The sequence below is a fragment of the Schistocerca nitens genome, chromosome 4 (assembly GCF_023898315.1).
Source record: "Schistocerca nitens isolate TAMUIC-IGC-003100 chromosome 4, iqSchNite1.1, whole genome shotgun sequence".
NCBI classification, from domain to species: Eukaryota; Metazoa; Arthropoda; class Insecta; order Orthoptera; family Acrididae; genus Schistocerca; species Schistocerca nitens.
Genome location: NC_064617.1, coordinates 82,906,536 through 82,928,924, shown reverse-complemented (window position 1 = coordinate 82,928,924; position 22,389 = coordinate 82,906,536). Strand labels below are relative to the sequence as shown.

Sequence of the window (22,389 nt, the reverse complement as noted above, 5' to 3'; positions counted from 1 at the left end):
TCCTATGTTATACACATGCTGCAGCTGGAGAAATCGAGCAGTTTTCCAACTAGCGTACTCACACTTTCAACCATATGACTATCTTGTAGAGGAGTAAACGAATCTTTCACATTACGTATATTTTTGTTTTATTACAAGGCAGTACACTTATTCTATTAAGTAAACAACACAAGAAATTAAGCTTCGAATTTAACCTAAAGTATTCAGTTTACATATTTCTTCAAACTTAAAAACGCACTTTTGTTAACATTTTACTTAAACAGCGCTGTGGCGAAGTTCTGCGTACTTTCTGTTGCAGCTGCGAGGATAATATTTCTAATAGCGACCGATAACCTACATACATATAATCTGAAACACTAATAATCGTTCGAACATCAACTAAAATGTACCCGGAGTTAATAAGCTGAGGTTATGACACGATTCATACGACATTCCTGCTATTTCACACTACTCGCAGTTATACTGATAACTAAACTGATGGATTCCAACTATGTCGTTATTTAACTGTGGGAGTTATCGGTATTCGCTAGCGAAAAATAACTTGGCAGTTATTAATAACCGTTAACGATAACGGTTATCAAAGAATAACTGGAACTGTGATAACGGTTACTCCAGAATAACCGTTTGGCCCACCTCTAGTAGTGACCTATTTCTGACAATCGATTCCTAAAAATGTACAGTGCTTCATAAACATTCCGTGAAGTGTTAATTTATGTGCAGTGATATAGTTATTCTTTGACTTAACTATGGTTAGTTATTCCGTGCTGTTCATGTCTACACAATTCATTCATGTGTGTAGTGTTAAGTTATTGCTAAATGTATGTGGGAATAAAGGAATTACTTTCTCCAACACCCACATTTGGTGACGCCCGACGAACTACGTTAACATCCGCGTCGGCTTCAGCGTTTAACGAAGTTCCGCGACGTTCACGTTTGTAACTTCCGCGCCAGCCGCGTCGCGCTCGTTTCAGCACGATAATGACCGATTGGCCAGTCTCAATTCAACCTGAAGCCAGCAGTGCAATTAACAGGGTGACGATAAAACCTCCACCATTCTGGTTACATAATCCTCTATTGTGGTTTGCCCAGTTAGAGAGCCAGTTCGTCCTCGCACAAATATCGGCGGACGAAACTAAGAACAGCTATGTGGTTGCAGCACTTACAGAAGATCTAGAAGCAGAAGTACAAGATATCATAGCCGCACCACCGGATATCGATCGTTATGCATCCATTAAAAACGCATTAATAACGCGTTTGTCACAATCAGAGGCAAAACGACTAGAGAAGCTACTGCGCACTGAAGAACTCGGAGATCGCACTCCATCACAACTCTTACGACGTTTGCGCACACTGGCAAGTAACACTGTAACTGATGATGTGCTACGAAATATATGGTTGTCTCGGTTGCCGCCAGATACTCAAACAATTCTCACGGAATGTGCAGGCGATTTAAACACACTGGCACAAACGGCCGACAGATTAATTGAAATGTATCCCACATCAAGTGTCTCAACATTAACGCCACAACAAGAAAATTCGCCCACAGTGACGCTAGTCTCCCTACAATCACAACTGGCAGAGTTGACCGCACAGGCTGCATTACAAACAACGCACAAACGCCAACGGCCACGCCGCCGACGGTCACGAAGTCGCAATCGATCACCATCACTACAGAACTTATGCTGGTACCACAAGACATTTGGTAATGATGCACGCCACCTTGCAAGTGGAAACACGAAGCAGACACCGTAGCAGCGATAACTTCCAGTGCAAACACGCGCCGACTTTTTGTGACAGACCGCGAAACAAAACTATAGTTTCTCGTCGATACAGGCGCAGAAGTGTCCGTATATCCAGCAAACCGCCTTTCACGCCGGAGCTGCGACGACTGTTATCTATACGCCGCCAATGACTCCAAAATTAGAACATACGGTCGAGTAACATTATTCCTTAACTTGGGGCTACGCCGTGTGTTTGAATGGCAATTTACAGTGGCAGATATATCACAGCCTATTATCGGAGCAGATTTTTTGTTCTTCTACGACTTACTGCCAGATCTGCGACGCCAGCGACTGATAGATTTGACTACTAGTCTGCATACAACAGGAAAAGTCCGTTGTATCACACCTCTAGAGGTACGCACAGTCACAGGCGACACACCATATATACGATTACTGAAAGGATACCCCGAGATCACACAGCAATCGCCTACTCTCCCACCAGTCAAGCATACAACCGTCCACCACATTTTGACCACGCCAGGGCCGCCAATTCACGCTCGGCCTAGACGTTTAACAGCCGAAAAGCTAAAAGTGGTAAAGCAGGAATTTCGCAGCATGCTGTCACAAGGTATCTGCAGAGTTTCTAGTAGCAGTTGGGCATCCCCATTTCACATCGTGCCTGAAAAGAAGAATGGATGGCGCCCCTGCGGTGACTATCGTCAACTCAATGCAAGGACCATTCCAGACCGGTACCCAGTTCCACATATAGAAGACTTTTCTGCGAATGTTCACGGTAAGACTATATTTTCTACCATTGATCTAGTTCGAGCTTACTATCAGATCCCTATAGCTGCAGAAGACATTCCTACAACAGCGGTGACAACACCATTCGGTCTATTTGAATTCACCTGAATGCCATTCGGACTATGTAATGCCGCCCAGACCTTCCAACGTTTTATGGATGAGGTTACAAGAGATTTAGATTTTTGTTACGTGTATATAGATGATTTATTGGTGATGTCTGCATCGGAAGAGGAGCACTTACAGCATTTGGCACAAGTGTTTGGCCGCCTACGCACACATCGACTAGTAATTTATCCTGCCAAGTGTGTTTTTGGTGAGAAAGAGGTCCACTTTCTAGAATATTTGGTGAATGCACAGGGTATTCGACCGCCACACAGTAAAGTAGAGGCCATAAACAAATACCCCCGCCCTGTCACAGTCAGAGAATTACGAAGATTCATTGGAGTAGTGAATTTCTACCAACGCTTCATTCGCAATCATGCACTGATAACTGCACCATTGAATGAACTACTTAAAGGCGCACCTAAACCTAACCACAGTGTTCATTGGACTATCGAGGCGGACACCGCGTTTCACGCTATAAAAAAAGCTATAGCAGAGGCCGCACAATTAGCACACCCGGTCGCGCATGCTCCACTCGCTCTCATGGTTGATGCTTCGTCCACTGCCATTGGTGCCGTACTTCAGCAACAAATTGATCAGTTATGGCAGCCCATTGCATTTTATAGTCATAAGTTGTCACCATCTCAGCAACGTTGGGCAACATATGACCGTGAGCTGTACGCTGCTTATGTGGCAGTAAAAAAATTCAGAAACGCATTAGAAGGGCGACAGTTCACGATTTACACAGATCATAAACCGCTTACCTATGCCTTTAAGGTAAAGCCAGAGAAAGTATCGCCCAGGCAGCTGCGACACTTAGCTTATATCAACCAGTTCACGACCAGCATTGTGTATGTGGAAGGGAAGCTAAATGTTCCAGCTGATGCACTTTCTCGCATAGAAGCAGTGTCTACAGTAGCAGATGACATCGCACAGGTGGAAGCAGTGACAAAGGCCATTGATTACGACGCCCTCGCGCATGCGCAACAGTCGATAGTGAGTTGCGTGATCTATTGCAACAAGAGAAAGGATTGAAGCTACAGCTCGTGACGTTTCCTGAAGCAAGCATTGAGTTGTACTGTGACGTAGCAAGAGGAAAGATACGTCCATTTGTGCCACAGCAATTCAGAACACAGGCAATTGCATCAATGCGCAATCTGTCACACCCAGGAGTAAGAGCCACACTCAGATTGGTCAAACAAAAATTTGTATGGCCATGTATGCATATAGACTGTAAAACATTTGTGAAGCAATGCTTGACGTGCCAGAGGAATAAAATCACACAGCACGTCAGGGCACCATTATGCACATTTCTTCCACCAAATCAGTGTTTTGACCATGTGCATGTTGACATCATCGGCTCACTCTCGACATCGGAAGGCTACAGTTATTGCCTCACGGTGATTGACAGATTTACTAGGTGGCCTGAGGCAATTCCAATGAAGGACATCACTGCAGAAACTATAGCTCAAACATTTTTTCGTGGTTAGATTGCCCGTTTTGGAGTTCCACTGAGAATTACAACTGATCAAGGATGACAATTTGAAGCCTACGTTTTCAAAGCATTGGCTACGTTATTAGGTATGAAACGCATACGCACCACGGTATACCACCCCGCATCAAATGGCATGGTTGAGCGTCTTCATCGACAGTTAAAGGCAGCAGTGAGATGTAATGCAACACCGAATTGGACAGAGACACTACCTATCGTACTTTTGGGTCTACGGACGTCATTCAAAAGTGATCTGAAAGCAACAGTAGCAGAACTGGTGTATGGACAAACGTTACGCCTACCTGGAGAATTTCTACACAGCATGGCAGATGATACAAGCACAGCCTCAGAATTCACCACAAGATTAAGAGAGCATATACGCCAATTGAGACCAACAATGCCCAGAAACCAGCTTGGAAGACACTCGTTCGTTTTTGCAGAGCTAGACAAGTGCACGCATGTATTCTTACGCAATGATACTGTGCGTGAACCACTGCAGCCACCATATGACGGACCATATCTGGTAGTCAGTAGGGATACCAATACTTTCCGTATAATGATTAACAGTACACCCACCACAGTTGCAGTGGACCATATGAAGCCTGCATTTCTGGACGCAACAGACACCACAACTACCACTGAACACAAACCAGAGAAGACAGGAGAAGCTACAAGATGTGTTCCTATACCCCATGAACACCACAACACTCAGCTAACACCAGTCACTGCAACACCAAGACCGACGTCGAGTACTACTACACCACTCCCTGACACAACCACTGACACACGTGACGCACCGCCCGGTTTCAAGAAAGAAGTAGTTACAAGAGCTGGACAGCGTGTGAAATTCAATCTGCGGTATCATTAGCATTAAAGGGGGAGTCATGTAGTGACCTATTTCTGACAATCGATCCCTACAAATGTACAGTGCTTCATAAACATTCCGTGAAGTGTTAATTTATGTGCAGTGATATAGTTATTCTTTGACTTAGCTTTTGTTAGTTATTCCGTGCTGTTCATGTCTACACAATTCATTCATGTGTGTAGTGTTAAGTTATTGCTAAATGTATGTGGGAATAAAGGAATTGCTTTCTCCAACACCCACAACATGAAAGTTTTCTGTGCTGTACTGTACCTTTATTGATTCTCTGAGTCTTTCAGTGTACATAAGTGTACAACATGATATTGAACAAGCCAAGCAAATGATGAAAAACATGTATACATACAACATTGTTACACATGGTGTACATCACATAGAAGATACATTACAGCTGTATTCTTATTCATTACTTCAATATACAGGTACCGATTCATACTGCACGAAGCTGTTACTCATGACACCAAAGTTTCGGCCGTGGTTACAATTGCCTTCTTCTGGGCATATCTGTGTGACACTGGAAGACTCAGAACAAAGTCACAGTAACCATGGCCGAAACGTTGGTTTCATATTAACTTAAATACTTCCTAAAAGCAATACAAGGTAAGGGAAATTTTGCCTTCTACTATAAATTGATATCAATGATAATATATTGAGAATTCATTTGTCTTTAACAAGATTTTTACATTTGTACGTGAGACAATAAGGGCTGTGACGAATGATTGTAGCAGATGCGTTCACTCTTGATACTGTCTAGAGCAATCAAGGAGAAGATGGTTAACATTGTGCACGCCACACTCACAGAGGGAAGAAAGAGCCATATGGGTTCGAACGAAGTGTGTATCTACTCGTCCATGATTAAATGTGACACAAGCCATAATGAGCATAAAGTCTCTAGTACCTATATTTCTACTTTTCACATCACGATTTCCTGAAACCGATTGTATAATTCTGGAATAGATTTCCTCCTTACTTTCATATGAGAGTCTTAGTCACATGCTCCACTGATTCCCTATTTATATTTCGAATACATAAAGGAAGTAGCTATGTGGCATTTGAGTGTACCCCTCTGTTCCTGTGTACACTGCTCATTGCCCATTATTCTGCTTTGTGCTTTGATCCAGATAAAGGCAGTGATTTTATTTTGATACCGTAGTTCCTGTATTTCCTCGCGGATATGGTGCATGTTAAAATTATTTGTTTTGATTATATTGTGGTATTTTATCACCTTCAGGTCGATTAAGAATCTGTTCTTAGAGCCCTCTGGAGAAACTGAGGGTGTCCAAGATGACACTAAATTCCATACTGAGGATTGTTGACTCATGGTAATTTAAATTTGATACGGTGGAATAGAATGCAAACAGTAGCTTAAATTTGATATGATTTATCGGACCGTTAACTAGTTTTCAAACTGCTGCAGTCTCATCAGATAGAGCTGTTATAGAGACATTATACTCTGTATCATTTGCAGTAAATTGAGAAACCAAGACCACCAAAATATTGTGTATATGAGTGTGTAGGCTGGCAAAATGTACAATGTTCGAAGCAATTTGTCACGTATATCATGAGGCAGTCCAATCACCACGACACTAGAGCCTTGCTCAGTAGTCATCAAACTGCAGCCTGTGGGCAGTATGCACCACGACTCAAGTATTCATGTGGCCTGTCATTCTCATCTGTATTTTATAATAAAAAACATCTAAAAACTCACAGCCACATCCAAAAATATCAACTAACTTCTTAAGAGTGTAGTTTTTCTTCTCAGTATCAAATAAAATTACTTTACAGAAACAGTCATATTTTAAGATGTGCTTAATTTTAGTTAACATTGGTGTATTCAACCAACAGCAAAGTAAAGTTTGCCACTTACCTCCGGGGCAGTGGGGTAAGAAGGTTCAATTCAATTCAATTCAATTTTTATTATCACAATCAAAAGTTGTGACATAGGTGACTTGTCAGTTTTACACACTATATAATAATACTAAAAATAGACAATAAACTAATAATATATATGCTGTAACATCTTCAAAGAGGTATTTTAATTACAATTATAATGCATTGTTGTCATTCATAACATCTTCTACACTATAGTAACATTTATCTTCCAAATATTTTTCCAGGTCTCTTTTGGTACCTTTTACATTTGGGTCATCCATATCTTTCCATATTTTATTTACAAATTTCGTGCCCATATAGTATTGGTTTTTTTCGTATGATTTTAAATGGTGGGTAGGTAACATGTAACTCGTTCTATATCTAGTATCATATTGATGCAAGAAGAAGTTGCCCTCAGAAAGTTGTGGGTTTCTTTTCGTGAAAGTGAGAGTTTCATAGATGTATATGCTTGGAATGCTCATTAGATCTAGTTTTAAAAATAAAGGTTTACAATGTTGCTTTGGTTTTGCTCCCACCATTGCTCGGATGATTCTTTTTTGTAGTCTAAAAGCTCTAAGTAAATTTGTTTTTTCAGACCCCCAGAAAATTATACTATACCTAATGACTGAAACAAAATATGCATTATATATAGCTTTTCTTACAGCTAAATCAGTAATACTATACAATATATTCATAATATATACAAGGCTATTCAGTCGACCCAGTACGTTGTCCACATGGTGACTCCATAACAGGTTTTTATTGACTAATACGCCAAGGAATTTGACACAGTCTGCAGTCTCTAATTTTTTGTCCATATACCTTATTTCACTTATAGACTGAGCAGATTGTTTTGTGGTGAAATGAACAATTTCAGTTTTTGTAAAATTTAATGTCAAGTTATTGTTTTTGACCCATGCCTCCATGTCCCCAAGTGTTTGTTCAATATGACGAATTAGGTCTTCCTCATTTTAACAACAGACTACAGCTGTTGAGTCATCTGCATAGAGGATAGTATCAGACTGGACCTGACATGGCATATCATTAATGTAATACAGAAAAAGTAGTGGCCCTAATATTGAACCTTGTGGAACATCTAATTGAGTGTGTTTCCAGCCAGAGAGAAATTTCTTGCCATTGATATTAATGAGTACTCTTTGTTTTCTGTTTGCCAAGTATGATGACATCCAGCTAAGATATTTGCCTTGAAAACCATAGCGTGCCAATTTTTGGAGAAGCAGGTCATGATTTACTGTGTCGAAGGCTTTGGACAGGTCACAAAAGATGCCTGACACTGTGGTTGGCCACTGTGGTTACGAGAATGTGAGAGTGGGAATGTTGCATTGTTCTGACAACTCATGTGTGCGGAACTTGTAGCAATCACCTGCTGGGGTATAAATTTTTGCACAGTAGTGATATGGATTCATGAATGCACATTACATAAGCTCTCATCTTCAAATGTGGTACTTTAAAGCAATTAAGGCTATTGTAATACAACACGATGACTAGAAGAAAACTGGTATTTAAATCATTTAGTAAACTTTTGTGATTGTGTCTCATATTCAGTAGTGCATTTAAATTTAAGTACAAATACTATTATTAATCAAAGTCCTTTGCACACATAGTGAAACCAACAACACTTCTCCACTCTAGTATAGTATCACAACTGTCAGATCATAGAGGTTGCAGCAATCTGAAACAGACCACAGTCAACATGACGTGTTCCAGTTAATGCCGACTTATGACGATCAGTAGTTGGGGGCCAGTGGCCAACTTATTGTGCTCTTACCATAGCTAGACTGTTGGGACTCATAACATAGTAATTTAATAGGCTACCAATTAACAATAAGACTTGTACGTTTTCAGCCACACATTGTCACTGTTGGCTTCTGTGCAAAAAAGTTTGATGTCCACTTTTCTAGCTACACATTGTGCAGAATAGAATGTCCCTATAACACCTCCATGTGATGATGAGCCTGCAGTGGCTTGTAAATTAATTAATGGTTCAATAAATAATATCAAAATAAAAAAGTGACTAGTTGCGTGTTATGAAATGATCATCATGATAAAATAAGAGAAATCAAACTCCCACAGAAAAATTTAAGTGCTCGTTTTTCCTACATGCCATTTGAGAGTGGAACGGAAGAAAGACAGCTTGAAGGTGGTTCATTGAACCCTCTGCCAGTCACTTTATTGTGAATAGCAGAGTAATCACGTAGATGTAGGTGTAGATACTTACACAAAACCCGCCAATTTATATCACAATTGCAGTTTGGCAACCATTATGCATGTAATAAGTTTAAATTTAAGTCGCTTCTTTGTGGTGTTGTCCAGAAAGGCAGTATCTGTTCCATTGGACATTTTCAGTATGTTAGTGTAGATTACCCTTGCTGCCATGCATTTGGCTATTGGATCCTTTAGAGCCATTTTATTAATGCCATAGTTAGAGAAATGAATTGTGTTAAGAAATTGAGTTTAACAATTGCGTTTACAAGCGAAGAGCTGAAGCTCTGAGAGTTGAAGCGAAGTAAGATCTGCGATGTGCGGGATGAATTTCGCAGTAAAGAACGGCTAGAGGAGGAAGGTTCATGTTGCTCCAGAATGTAGCTATGAAGCAATGACCTGTGAGTTCCTTGATGTACTATAATAGTTTATCTTGTGAGAGTTAGTAGCGTTTCAAGAGCGGTTTAGAGCTGATGTATTTCCACCACAAAGACAGATGTGTTTCGTGTATCCAGAATGAGATTTTCACTCTGCAGTGGAATGTGTGCTGATATGAAACTTCCTGGCAGATAAAGTTTGGAAGGTAGGAGACAAGATACTGGCAGAAGTAGAGCTGTGAGACCGGGCGTGAGTCGTGATTCGGTAGCTCAGATGGTAGAGCACTTGCCCGTGAAAGGCAAAGGTCCCGAGTTCGAGCCTCGGTCGGGCACACAGTTTTAATCTGCCAGGAAGTTTCGTGTTTCGTGTAGTTTGTCCCGGAAGGCATTTCTTGTGACTTACTCAATAGCCTCCAAAAAGATTCTGAACTTCGTCAAGTATCCTAAAGAAGAGTGTGATGCTGATCCACAACAGACATACCTGTAATCCATAGGTTTTCTCATCATTGTACAACATGGAGTGAAGCCAGTTTCACACACTCAATTAACGTGGCGCTGTAGCTTGTGGCTTCCTGTAGTTGCATTGTGAGCTACACACAGGACCCCACAAATTCTTTGTAGTTGTACAGCTTTAATTATGACTGCTTCAGGCAGCGTTGGCTTCGGTCACACAGCTTGAGGCTGTTGCCAATGGGCATCACTGGGGGGGGGGGGCCGGATGGGGGTTTGTCAGGGACGGCCAGCTCGTCCCACGCATCCCCCAATCGGACTACGACTGTGGTTGCCCGGGATACTGCCCGCATTGAGGCTGATCCCTCACCTGTGGTAGAGTGGGAGGTCGTCTCAAGGTGTGGCAGGGGGCGAAAGACATTCCAGAGGGCTGAACGGAAGGCCTCTCCAGTTTGTCTGACGAACCGGTTTCAGGCTCTGTCTCAGGCTGATATTGATCTTCGGCCTGACATGGCTGCTTGTCCTGTTCCAGAGGTTGTCCCTCAGTCTGCAAGATCCGGGCGGTCACAGAGGGTGGGCTTACTGGTAGTTGGGAGCTCCAACATCAGGCGCGTAATGGGGCCCCTTAGGGAAATGGCAGCAAGAGAGGGGAAAAAGCCAATGTGCACTCCGTGTGCATACCGGGAGGAGTCATTCAAGATTTGGAAAGGGTCCTTCCGGATGCCATGAAGGGTACAGTGTGCACCCATCTGCAGGTGGTCGCTCATGTCGGCACCAATGATGTGTGTCGCTATGGATCGGAGGAAATCCTCTATGGCTTCCGGCGGCTATCTGATTTGGTGAAGACTGCCAGCCTCGCTAGCGGGATGAAAGCAGAGCTCACCATCTGCAGCATTGTCGACACGACTGACTGCGGACCTTTGGTACAGAGCCGAGTGGAGTGTCTGAATCAGAGGCTGAGACGGTTCTGCGACCATGTGGGCTGCAGATTCCTCGACTTGCGCCATAGGGTGGTGGGGTTTCGGGTTCCGCTGGATAGGTCAGGAGTCCACTACACGCAACAAGCGGCTACACGGGTAGCAGGGGTTGTGTGTTGCGATTTACATAGTAGCACCAACCATACCAATGTGCTAAAATTTTTCATTGTAGCCTGCTCATCTCAACTTATTTGAATTTTGTGCCCCAGATTTCTAATCATAATCATCTGTACTGGTAAACTAAAAGAAAATAGGGCCTACCGCTCCAACGCACTTCTAAATGAGTCTTTCTTTTTAGTATTAGTTTCTTGTGTAAGAGAAATACAGCTTATTAAGAGATATTTTTCACTGATTTGAAGCTGTTTCTCATGTAGGTAATTGTCCTTCCATAATGTTTTGCGGTCATACTCACACTGGTGTAACAAACGATCACTTTTTTATTTGAGAAATACGATTCCCCTATACACATATGACGATACTGTTAATATTTTATACCTTACATGCCTTAATGAGGTGTATAATTTTTCTTGTACTCATAGCTAACTCTGCCTTTTTGACATATTAAGAGGTTTTAAGCTGATGTGTATAGAGAAGTTGTGTATAACTTCCCCAGCCTCCATCTACTATTTCTTTTGTCACTTCCTATTATAAATTTTGTCAACATACTTGCAATGCTATGGTGGTATACCGTACTAGCAAGGTAGGGAGCTTGTCTACATTTGCACTCCATTTTCGACAGATTGAAACCATTTTAATAGCTTACTGTAGGAAGATGTTGACATACTAGTAGTTTGATAGGTTTTCGTTATTTCTTTTTGTGGTAGACTGAGACGTTTTTCATACTGTAACTAGATTATAGGTCTATTTGTTACTTAGTTTTCTTCCTTCAATAAATATAACACACCAACAGAAGTCAGTAGACAGGGTAGAGCATACTAAATTTTTGGGTGTGCATATAGATGAGAATCTTAATTGAAAATTCATATTTTGGATCTTCTAAAGCGACTAGGTTCAGCAACTTTTGCGATCAGAATAATTGCCAATTTTAAGGATATAGAACTTAGTAAGCTAACATACTTTGCATACTTTCACTCTCTGATGTCATATGGAATAATATTTTGGGGTAACTCAACATTTAGACAAAAAGTATTCACTGCTCAAAAGAAAGCGGTTAGAGTGATGTGTGGAGTTCATAGTAGCACATCTTGTAGGCATCTTTTTAAAAGATTGGGAATTCTTACAACAGCCTCACAATACATCTACTCACCAATGAAATTTGTTCTCAACAACATGGACCTGTTTAAAAACAACAGTGACATTCACGATTATAATATCAGAAAAAAGAAAGACTTACACTATCCTTTGCTCACCCTATCTTTGGCTGCTATAAAAATTTTCGACAAATTACCAGATGAAATAAGGTGTCTGACAGACAGCAGTAATAGATTCAAAAAAGAACTGAAATCATATTTCCTTGACAACTCCTTCTATACCACAGATGAATTTTGAATAGGAATAAATAAATCTATAAATATAATATATGCATTTTGTACCATTTAAGGGAATGGGGTAAATAATAGAAATATTAATCTTTAACTCTCTCTCTCGCTCTCTCTCTCTCTCTCTCTCTCTCTCTCTCTCTCTATATATATATATATATATATATATATATATATATATATATATATATATATATAATATATATATATATATATAGAGAGAGAGAGAGAGAGAGAGAGTTAAAGATTAATATTTCTATTATTTACCCCATTCCCTTAAATTTTTAATATATATATATGTGCATTTCTTGTGCACTTAACACATTCCACATCATAACGGCTACCATACCATGCGACTGATCAATGTGAAAACACAACCAACTAACTAACTAACTGTGACTTGATTTGTCCTTACATGGATTCCAGTATCACCTTACATTTCTTTACAACATAATCTGTGACATTTCTCTTATTATACATACAATGTAACTTAATTATCCTTCCTGCCCTATCCTGTTTTCACTATTGCTGTCTTCTGCAGTTGAATTACAACACTTGTATGGCAGTGGGCAGAGGCAGGATAAAAATTTTCAGATAACATAGGCACACAATATTTTGCTATATCTGTTATGCAATACATATGAACAACAAGATACACTGGACAAGTAAATTTCATTTAACTCCAGTCCATGACTAGTGATGACATGTATGCTGAATGAAGTCAGACGTCACTGAAGACGTAACGTAGTTTCCACAATGAGCACAAAAGAACACTGTTCACAACACACAATATGGTGTGGAAGATACAGCAAAGACAATCAGCAAAAAAATATACTCCACCTTATGAGAGGAACACATCAGTCACTAACGGCTAGAAGAGTGAGACTGATTCTCAGGCACACTCCTAGCAGGAAATACCTGGTATGGCCCATAGAGTATTTACTACAGTTACGCTTATGTTGATAGTATGAGTCAGATGAGCTGACCAGATGAACTGCTGGTCAATATGGAGCCGTAACTTTTTCATTACATCTTTCATGCTGGACTTGTATGGATCAAGTCTCTGGGTATTCTGCATGTTCTTCTGATTTAGAATGTATATATCCACATTGATGACTTATGTGAATATATTTCTAGACTGTTCCATAAAATTTCGGGCGTGGTGCCGCATAAATGTCAATTCTTCTTCTAATATTTCGGCCGTACACCGTCCAGCGATGTGAATGACGCTTCAGCTCTTGCTCTGTCCTTTGAAACCCGCGGACAGCACCACTGGACATGTGGCCACAGGTACACAATGCGCCAGCGACGTTGATCGATGGCAAAGAGGTATGACATACGCATTAAATTAGGTCTGTAGCTGCGTGGTCGATCCACATGGTGATGTCGATGTATCACTGCAAGCTGCACTGCCGCGATGTCTTTGTGTGTTTCACCTAGATATATTTTTTATTCAATAAAGAATTTTATGAACAGAGTGACAGTTTCGCCATGGGTAGTCCCTCGTCGCCCTTGGTGGGTAACTTTTTTATGGAGTACTTCGAGGAGAAGGCGCTTGAATCTGCTAGCTTGAAGCCGACAGTGTTTTGGAGGTATGCTAATACCACATTTTCAATGTGGCCCCATGGTGAAGACAAGTTAAAAGAATTTTTAAATCATCCGAATTCCATCCAAAGACAAATTCAGTTCACAATGGAAATCATACAAGATGGATGCCTTCCATTTTTGGATGTTTTGGTATGACACAAAGATGATGGCACTTTGGGACATGCAGTATATCGAAAACCGATCCATACGAATTTGAATTTACATGCAAATAGTTGCCATCATCCTTCGCAGACGATGAGTGTACTCAGAACTCTGGTACACAGAGCACCCGTTATTGCTGATGAGAGCAGTCTGGAGGACTGCGTCTACACTTGAGAAGAGTTTTTGAAGCCAATGGGTACTCTCCACAGCAGATAAGTAAGGCACTGCAAATGAAACCAACAGTAGTATAAGGAATGCAGAAGAAGACATGGAAGGTGTTTTTCTGCCATACGTGGGAAGTCTATCGTCGAAAATGGTACCGATCATCAGTAAACATAAAGTCAAACAGATGACCGTGTGGGCTGCAGATTCCTCGACTTCCGCCATAGGATGGTGGGGTTTCGGGTTCCGCTGGACAGGCGAGGAGTCCACTACACACAGGAGGCGGTTACACGGGTAGCAGGGGTTGTGTGGCGTGGACTGGGCGGTTTTTTAGGTTAGATGGCCTCGGGTAAGTATAGAAAGGGCAACAGCCTGAAAGGGTGCGGGTCAAAGTCAGGACATGCGGGGACCAAGCAGCAATCGGTATTGTAATTGTCAACTGTCGAAGCTGCATTGGTAAAGTACCGGAACTTCAAGCGCTGATAGAAAGCACCGAAGCTGAAATCGTTATAGGTACAGAAAGCTGGCTGAAGCCAGAGATAAATTCTGCCGAAATTTTTACAAAGGTACAGACGGTGTTTAGAAAGGATAGATTGCATGCAACCGGTGGTGGAGTGTTCGTTGCTGTTAGTAGTAGTTTATCCTGTAGTGAAGTAGAAGTGGATAGTTTCTGTGAATTATTATGGGTGAAGGTTACACTCAACAACCGAGCTAGGTTAATAATTGGCTCCTTTTACCGACCTCCCGACTCAGCAGCATTAGTGGCAGAACAACTGAGAGAAAATTTGGAATACATTTCACATAAATTTTCTCAGCATGTTATAGTCTTAGGTGGAGATTTCAATTTACCAGATATAGACTGGGACACTAAGATGTTTAGGACGGGTGGTAGGGACAGAGCATCGAGTGATATTATACTGAGTGCACTATCCTAAAATAACCTCGAGCAATTAAACAGAGAACCGACTCGTGGAGATAACATCTTGGACCTACTGATAACAAACAGACCCGAACTTTCCGACTCTGTATGTGCAGAACAGGGAATCAGTGATCATAAGGCCGTTGCAGCATCCCTGAATATGGAAGTTAATAGGAATATAAAAAAAGGGAGGAAGGTTTATCTGTTTAGCAAGAGTAATAGAAGGCAGATTTCAGACTACCTAACAGATCAAAACGAAAATTTCTGTTCCGACACTGACAATGTTGAGTGTTTATGGAAAAAGTTCAAGGCAATCGTAAATTGCGTTTTAGACAGGTACGTGCCGAATAAAACTGTGAGGGACGGGAAAAACCCACTGTGGTACAACAACAAAGTTAGGAAACTACTGCGAAAGCAAAGAGAGCTTCACTCCAAGTTTAAACGCAGCCAAAACCTCTCAGACAAACAGAAGCTAAACGATGTCAAAGTTAGCCTAAGGAGGGCTATGCGTGAAGGGTTCAGTGAATTCGAAAGTAAAATTCTATGTACCAACTTGACAGAAGATCCTAGGAAGTTATTGTCTTACGTTAAATCAGTAAGTGGCTCGAAACAGCATATCCAGACACTCTGGGATGACGACGGCATTGAAACAGAGAATGACACGCGTAAAGCTGAAATACTAAACACCTTTTTCCAAAGCTGTTTCACAGAGGAAGACCGCGCTGCAGTTCCTTATCTAAATCCTCGCATAAACGAAAAAATGGCTGACATCGAAATAAGTGTCCAAGGAATAGAAAAGCAACTGAAATCACTCAACAGAGGAAAGTCCACTGGACCTGACGGGATACCAATTCGAATCTACACAGAGTACGCGAAAGAACTTGCCCCCCTTCTAACAGCTGTGTACCGCATGTCTCTAGAGGAACGGAGGGTTCCAAATGATTGGAAAAGAGCACAGGTAGTCCCAGTCTTCAAGAAGGGTCGTCGAGCAGATGCGATATCTCTGACATCGATCTGTTGTACAATTTTAGGGCATGTATTTTGCTCGCATATCATGTCATTTCTGGAAACCCAGAATCTACTCTGTAGCAATGAACATGGATTCCAGAAACTGCGATCGTGTGAGACCCAACTCGCTTTCTTTGTTCATGAGACCCAGAAATTATTAGATACAGTCTCCCAGGTGGATGCCATTTTCCTTGACTTCCAGAAGGGGTTCGATACAGTTCCGCACTGTCGCCTGATAAACAAAGTGTGGCTGGATTGAAGAGTTTTTAGCAAACAGAACACAGCATGTTGTTCTCAATGGAGAGACGTCTACAGACGTTAAAGTAACCTCTGGCTTGCCACAGGGGAGTGTTATGGGACCATTGCTTTTCACAACGTATATAAATGACCTAGGAGATAGTGTTGGAAGTTCCATGCGGCTTTTCACGGATGATGCTGTAGTATACAGAGAAGTTGCAGCATTAGAAAATTGCAGTGAAATGCAGGAAGATCTGCAGCGGATAGGCACTTGGTGTAGGGAGTGGCAACTGACCTTTAACATAGACAAATGTAATGTATTGCGAATACATAAAAAGAAGGATCCTTTATTGTATGATTATATGATAGCAGAACAAACACTGGTAGCAGTTACTTCTGTAAAATATCTGGGAGTATGCGTGCAGAACGATTTGAAGTGGAATGATCATATAAAATTAATTAGAAGAAGAAATGAAATTTATGCGGTAGCATGGTCCCGAATTTCTATGTATGGACAACACCTGCCCAAACAAGACCGCTGAGGGATCAGACACACTGGAAAGTAAAGGTATTGAACATGTGGAATGGCCTGTGTAGTTCCTGGACCTAAATCCTATATAGCATTCATGGGATGTTATTGGATGATGGGTTTCTCAACAAACACCCACTCTCCAGACTATGAAAGAACTGAAAACCTCTTTGATAAGGAGGAATGAGTCAATATCCCCCAAGGATCCCTCAACAGTTTGGTAGCCAGCATGAATAACATATGCAAAATGTGTACTAGTGCCCCATGTGAGCCTGTTCCTTACAAAGAGTCTGATATTGACCATTATGTTGGGAGTATGAGCTGTATCAATCACGAAAGATATTTATGTCTAAGTGCCTAGGCTTCCGCAGCCAGAGTCAGTTGACATAAAAGTTTTCTGTGTGTGGTACCACGTCATAATGTATAAAACTACTGCTGCTGGAGAAAAACCAACGTTTTGACCACAGTTGCAGTGGCCTTCTGCAGGGTCCACTGGTGCATTCTAGCTATGCAGTGTCACTTGTATTATGTCACTGTGTATTTTGTATGTTATCCTGCTTTCCCAATTGGTGAAATTTGCACCATTTTCCGTTATAAATATACCACTCCACATCTGTTACATATGTACTGTGTTTCTTGTCGTCCAGCATTGGTTTGGATTATTCCTGTCGAACAATAGCTCTGTTCCTTATCAAATGCCAAGCAGCGTACATACATTGTTAGCTTATTGTAATAGCTGGATGTCCTCTTAGACAACACTGTGCAGGGCTACTACGAATATATTGAACAGTAGGGGAGAAATAACTTAGGCTTGTAGTAGTTTTATACTTGTTTCTTTTCGACCTATATATTTTTCCTTACATAGGATGGTGAGTTTCCTGCTGGAGATGTCTATGTACACCACCAGAAGGTATTTATCGACGGTAAGAGTGAACCATATGTCTGTGACTAGCTGCTTCAATGTCTTGTGTGTTCTTTGTCGTTTCATGAAGCCCGTTGACCTTTACATATGTCTTTTTGGCTTTCAGACAACAATTATAATTTATATTTCGACACGTATTTATGGTGTACCCACTTGTTTACTTTATCCTTTCATGGATAAATTTTGTATCATCACATAATGAAATTTATTTGGGCCAGGTGCTGTGCTGTTTTCATGCTGCCTTGATCTTTTCTAGAAGACCGAAAATTAATTCAATTGATTTTGTGGTTGCTCATCACCGTTGCTGATTATAGAGTCCACAGCATCACATATGAGTCTCTGATGGATGTATACCAATAGAATATGCGGTGGGAGATAGTAAAGAGTCTAGCTTCAACGAATTTTCTTTATGTTGTTTGGTCTTTGACGTTTTTGTGGACAAGAATTAAATAATTACCACCAATTCTTAGTCTTATCGTTTTGATGAAGGTAATTAACCCTGTTTTGCATATTCAGAAACCTGAGAAAACTTCTTTTATTAATGGATGATCCTATCATGTATCTACTATACTTCCATTCCTTAAGTTTTGCCTCACATTCACTCTCTCACTAAACTAGGAATGAACAGATATGAGGGGTAGCCCCAAGTGAACCATAGGTTATCCACTTTGTCTCCTTCACTTGTACTTTAGCTACATGTGCAGTTCTCATCAGATACATGAACAATATGCTACCAAGTTATAGACATGAGCTAATGCTGAAGCCCTCAATGGGTTCACTCCACAACCCCACGTCGTTCCAGCCAGTTTCGACAGGATAGCATTGCGGGACTTTAGCTTCTGTTTTGAATTTTCTAAATGAGTACTATATGTTAAAGAGCGATGTAATTCCAGTCCCAAGTATTTAGCGTTATTCTTATGCCTGTTGCACTGTTCATACATAGGGAGCTGTAGTTTTTTGTTTGTACCTCTATTGTTAAGGTGCATTACGATGCTGGTCATTGGGCCGTTGAGATTTGAATGTAAATGCCTCTATAAGTGGCATCTGTTCAGTACTTTGAGGTCTGAATTCAGTATTTTTATGTGGTAATTACATTTTTACTGTGATATGCAGTGGTTTGTTCGACTGGATATACAATTTTACATGATTTATTGGCTGGCATGCCATCAATATATACATTGAAAAGGATAGGTGCTAGTGTAGAACCCCATGGCAGGCCTTTATTCAGAACCATGCTCTTCCTCTTCATGCTATATAGTGAAATGTTGATTTTCCTGTTTGTTAACATGTTTTTAAATAAAGTGTAAGTCTGTTTGACATCCTATGATTTACACAAAGCTGGGTATACTCTTCTATAACTTTAACAATAATTCTGAAGGATCAGTCATTGTGGGACTGGTCTCATATCAAATGATGGACATTAATATCAACAACAATAATTTTTGTTTCTTCCAGTGATATCAAATGATAGGTATCAAAATCCCCAATAATAATTTAGGTTGTTCCCCTGAGTTAAATAATTTTAGTTGCTTACTAGTGGTGTTGCAGTTTGGTGACCTAAAATCAGAAAGGAGACTAACTTGCCTATCCCACACCGAAGATACAGAAAAAGTTGAGAAAAATTGGTTACATTGTACCTGAGCAAAAACGCTTGGTGGAAGACCAAGCTTCGAATAACCAGGTAACAGAATATTTCAGATGAGATAGAGAAACGTAATGACACTAAACTTGAAAGACAATCTACTGCAACCAAGTTAATAACGTCCAGTTGTCCAGAAGAGGAAAATATAGACACTGTAGAAATACTCAATGGAAAATAGCCGTTTCTGAAAAAGTACAGAATGAGTTCATCTCTAAATGGTGTAACAATAAAAAGGAACAAATCCATATCCAATGTGTAGGTACATGCTGAAGACCCTTCCCAGATATCGTAAAGTTGAAATTCATTAAAAACAAAAAATAAACAGAGATCGACCATAAGCATTGGCAAAGACATTAATTATGAATGCGTGGTAAGTCACAGACAAATTAAAAGAAATCATAACTCATTTTTCATTGTACATGATTTTGTTTCTCACTCTCTCATATGTAGAAGGATGGTTAAGACGTATAGCGTAAAGTATTATGAGTGTCATGTATTATATGCGTGTATAAATAATAGAGGACTTAACAACAGTATTAAGTATTTTTATTGAAGGGAAGTGGAACCAAGTTAGGAGGGTTTTCTTAATTTTTGAACACTCACTGGTGTTCTGGAAGTCAGCTGCCTGCTTCTACAATAGAAATGTAAGAGAGGAAGTCCGATTAGCCTAAATTTGTACAAGCAGAACATTTCTAATAATGCTATAGTATCGTCGCTTTAAATTTTTCTTTACATTCATATATGTATATTTTTTTTATTATTATAACACAACTGGCGACCGTGGCAGGACTTAAGGGCACCGATTGTAAGTAGGATTGTTAACTACTGTTATAGTAAGAAATTTCTATGACATTGTTATTGGTCAAAAAAACTAATTGTATTTTCTGTTTACATGAATCAAGATGGGGAGCAAGTAAAGCAAAAAGGCAATAACTGTGGAGAAAATTTTGGAAAGGATAAGAATTGGACACAGGTTATGTAAAATTTTCCATGGTAAGCTGTTTTGTTTGGTGCAGCAAAGCAAAGGTAGGACAGCTACAGAAGTTGCTTGCATGGTTACGCTTGGTAGCGCCTGTTTTGATACAGATAGAAACCTTTTCCTCATTATTCCCTTGTTTGAATGTATTGTGGAAAACCTACAAGAATTTTTCAATGTGATACACATGATCAGTAAAACAAAGAATTGCGACCATTAACTTGCATATTGTAACAGATGCAAAACAGGCTTTGACATCACATAATTGTCGAGAGTAATAATTAGTATATGAAATTTTAACATTTTTGTGAAATTTTTATTTTTGCATATTCATATAAGACGCCAGAAAAATATATGTCCATTGTTGTTAGCATTGGCGGAAACACAATCAGCCAAGATGGTGTAGAATTGTGAGATCGAACAATTGAAGTTCAGGATCCATGCATGCCTACTGCAGAAGGTGTAAGTAGGTCAGAGATGAGTATCGCAGGTGTGACAAATGAAGGCGACGCTCCACAGCAGAATAACCTTGACGACACAATGTTCACAATTGACAAGACAATGTCTCGCGTCTCCCAGACTGATATACCACACACGACTGAAACACATATAAATCTTGACAACACGTTACAAACACCACTTGTTCTCAACAAAAACACTAACTGGGAAATTACAGCTGATAGCTACAACTATAGATTAGATTAGATTAGATTTACTTTCATTCCAATTGATCTGTAGTAAGGAGGTCCTCCAGGATGTGGAACATGTCAGAAAAACAACAATACATGACAAATATTTACAACTAAAACAAATAAGCTAATGTACTATTCCACAGGTCCCAAGTGGAATGATCGTCATTTTTTAATGAACACTAAGAGTCAGTTTACAAATACTAATGCACTGAATTTAAAATAAAAAAGTTTTTTATTTATTTATAAGGTAATAAACATGTAATACAACTACTGTAATACTTATTTACAATGAACACATTACTGCACTGAAATGGTGCAGAAGTTAGATTATACTTACACACAAATTTTCAATGAACACATTACTGCACTGAAACTGTGCAGAAGTTATGTTGTACTTATATACTAATCAGTTGGTTTTACTAAGAAGTTCATCAATGGAGTAGAAGGAGTTGGCCACCAATAAATCCTTTAGGCTTTTCTTAAACTGAATTTCATTGGTTGTTAAGCTCTTTATGGCTGCTGGCAAGTTATTGAAAATGTGTGTTCCTGAATAATGCACACCTTTTTGTACGAGACTAAATGACTTTAAATCCTTGTGAAGACTATTCTTACTTCTAGTATTGATTCCATGAATTGAGCTGTTGGTTTGAAAAAGTGATATATTTTTAATGACAAATTTCATTAAGGAATAAATATATTGGGAACCAGTAGTTAGTATCCCTAGTTCCCTAAACAGGCTTCTGCAGGATGTTCTTGAGTTCACACCACATATAACTCTTACTGCACATTTTTGTGCCTGGAAAATTTTAGCTTGCCTTGATGAATTACCCCAAAAAATAATCCCATATGACATTATGGAATTAAAGTAAGCATAGTATGCCAGCTTTTTCATTTTTATATCCCCTATGTCTGACAAAATTCGCATTGCAAACAGAGATTTGTTAAGACGCTTCAGCAGTTCTGTGGTGTGCTCCTCCCAGTTGAATTTATTATCAAGCTGTAATCCCAAGAATTTAACACTGTCCACTTCTTCTATCTTCTTGTCATCGTATGTTAGACATATACTCTTGGGAAACCCCTTACAAGTTCTGAACTGCATGTAGTGTGTTTTTTCAAAGTTTAGTGACAAAGAATTGGCTGGGAACCAGTGATTAAT

At 40.0% G+C, this 22,389-nt stretch overlaps 2 protein-coding genes across 2 annotated transcripts in view; one reads left to right on the top strand and one right to left on the bottom strand.

Annotated features, from left to right (window-relative positions):
* LOC126251840 (pericentriolar material 1 protein-like) overlaps positions 1-22,389 on the bottom strand; it is a 781,694-nt gene that overhangs the window by 382,010 nt on the left and 377,295 nt on the right. The gene's annotated exons all lie outside the window — the stretch shown is intronic.
* LOC126252126 (uncharacterized) lies at positions 4,442-4,987 on the top strand. The gene has a single exon (XM_049952992.1). The coding sequence runs from the start codon at positions 4,442-4,444 to the stop codon at positions 4,985-4,987; it is 546 nt and encodes a 181-aa protein (XP_049808949.1).

What these genes read in the sequence shown, in the direction of transcription:
- LOC126252126 (XM_049952992.1), top strand. Translation starts at nt 4,442, where the DNA reads ATGGCAGATGATACAAGCACAGCCTCAGAATTCACCACAAGATTAAGA.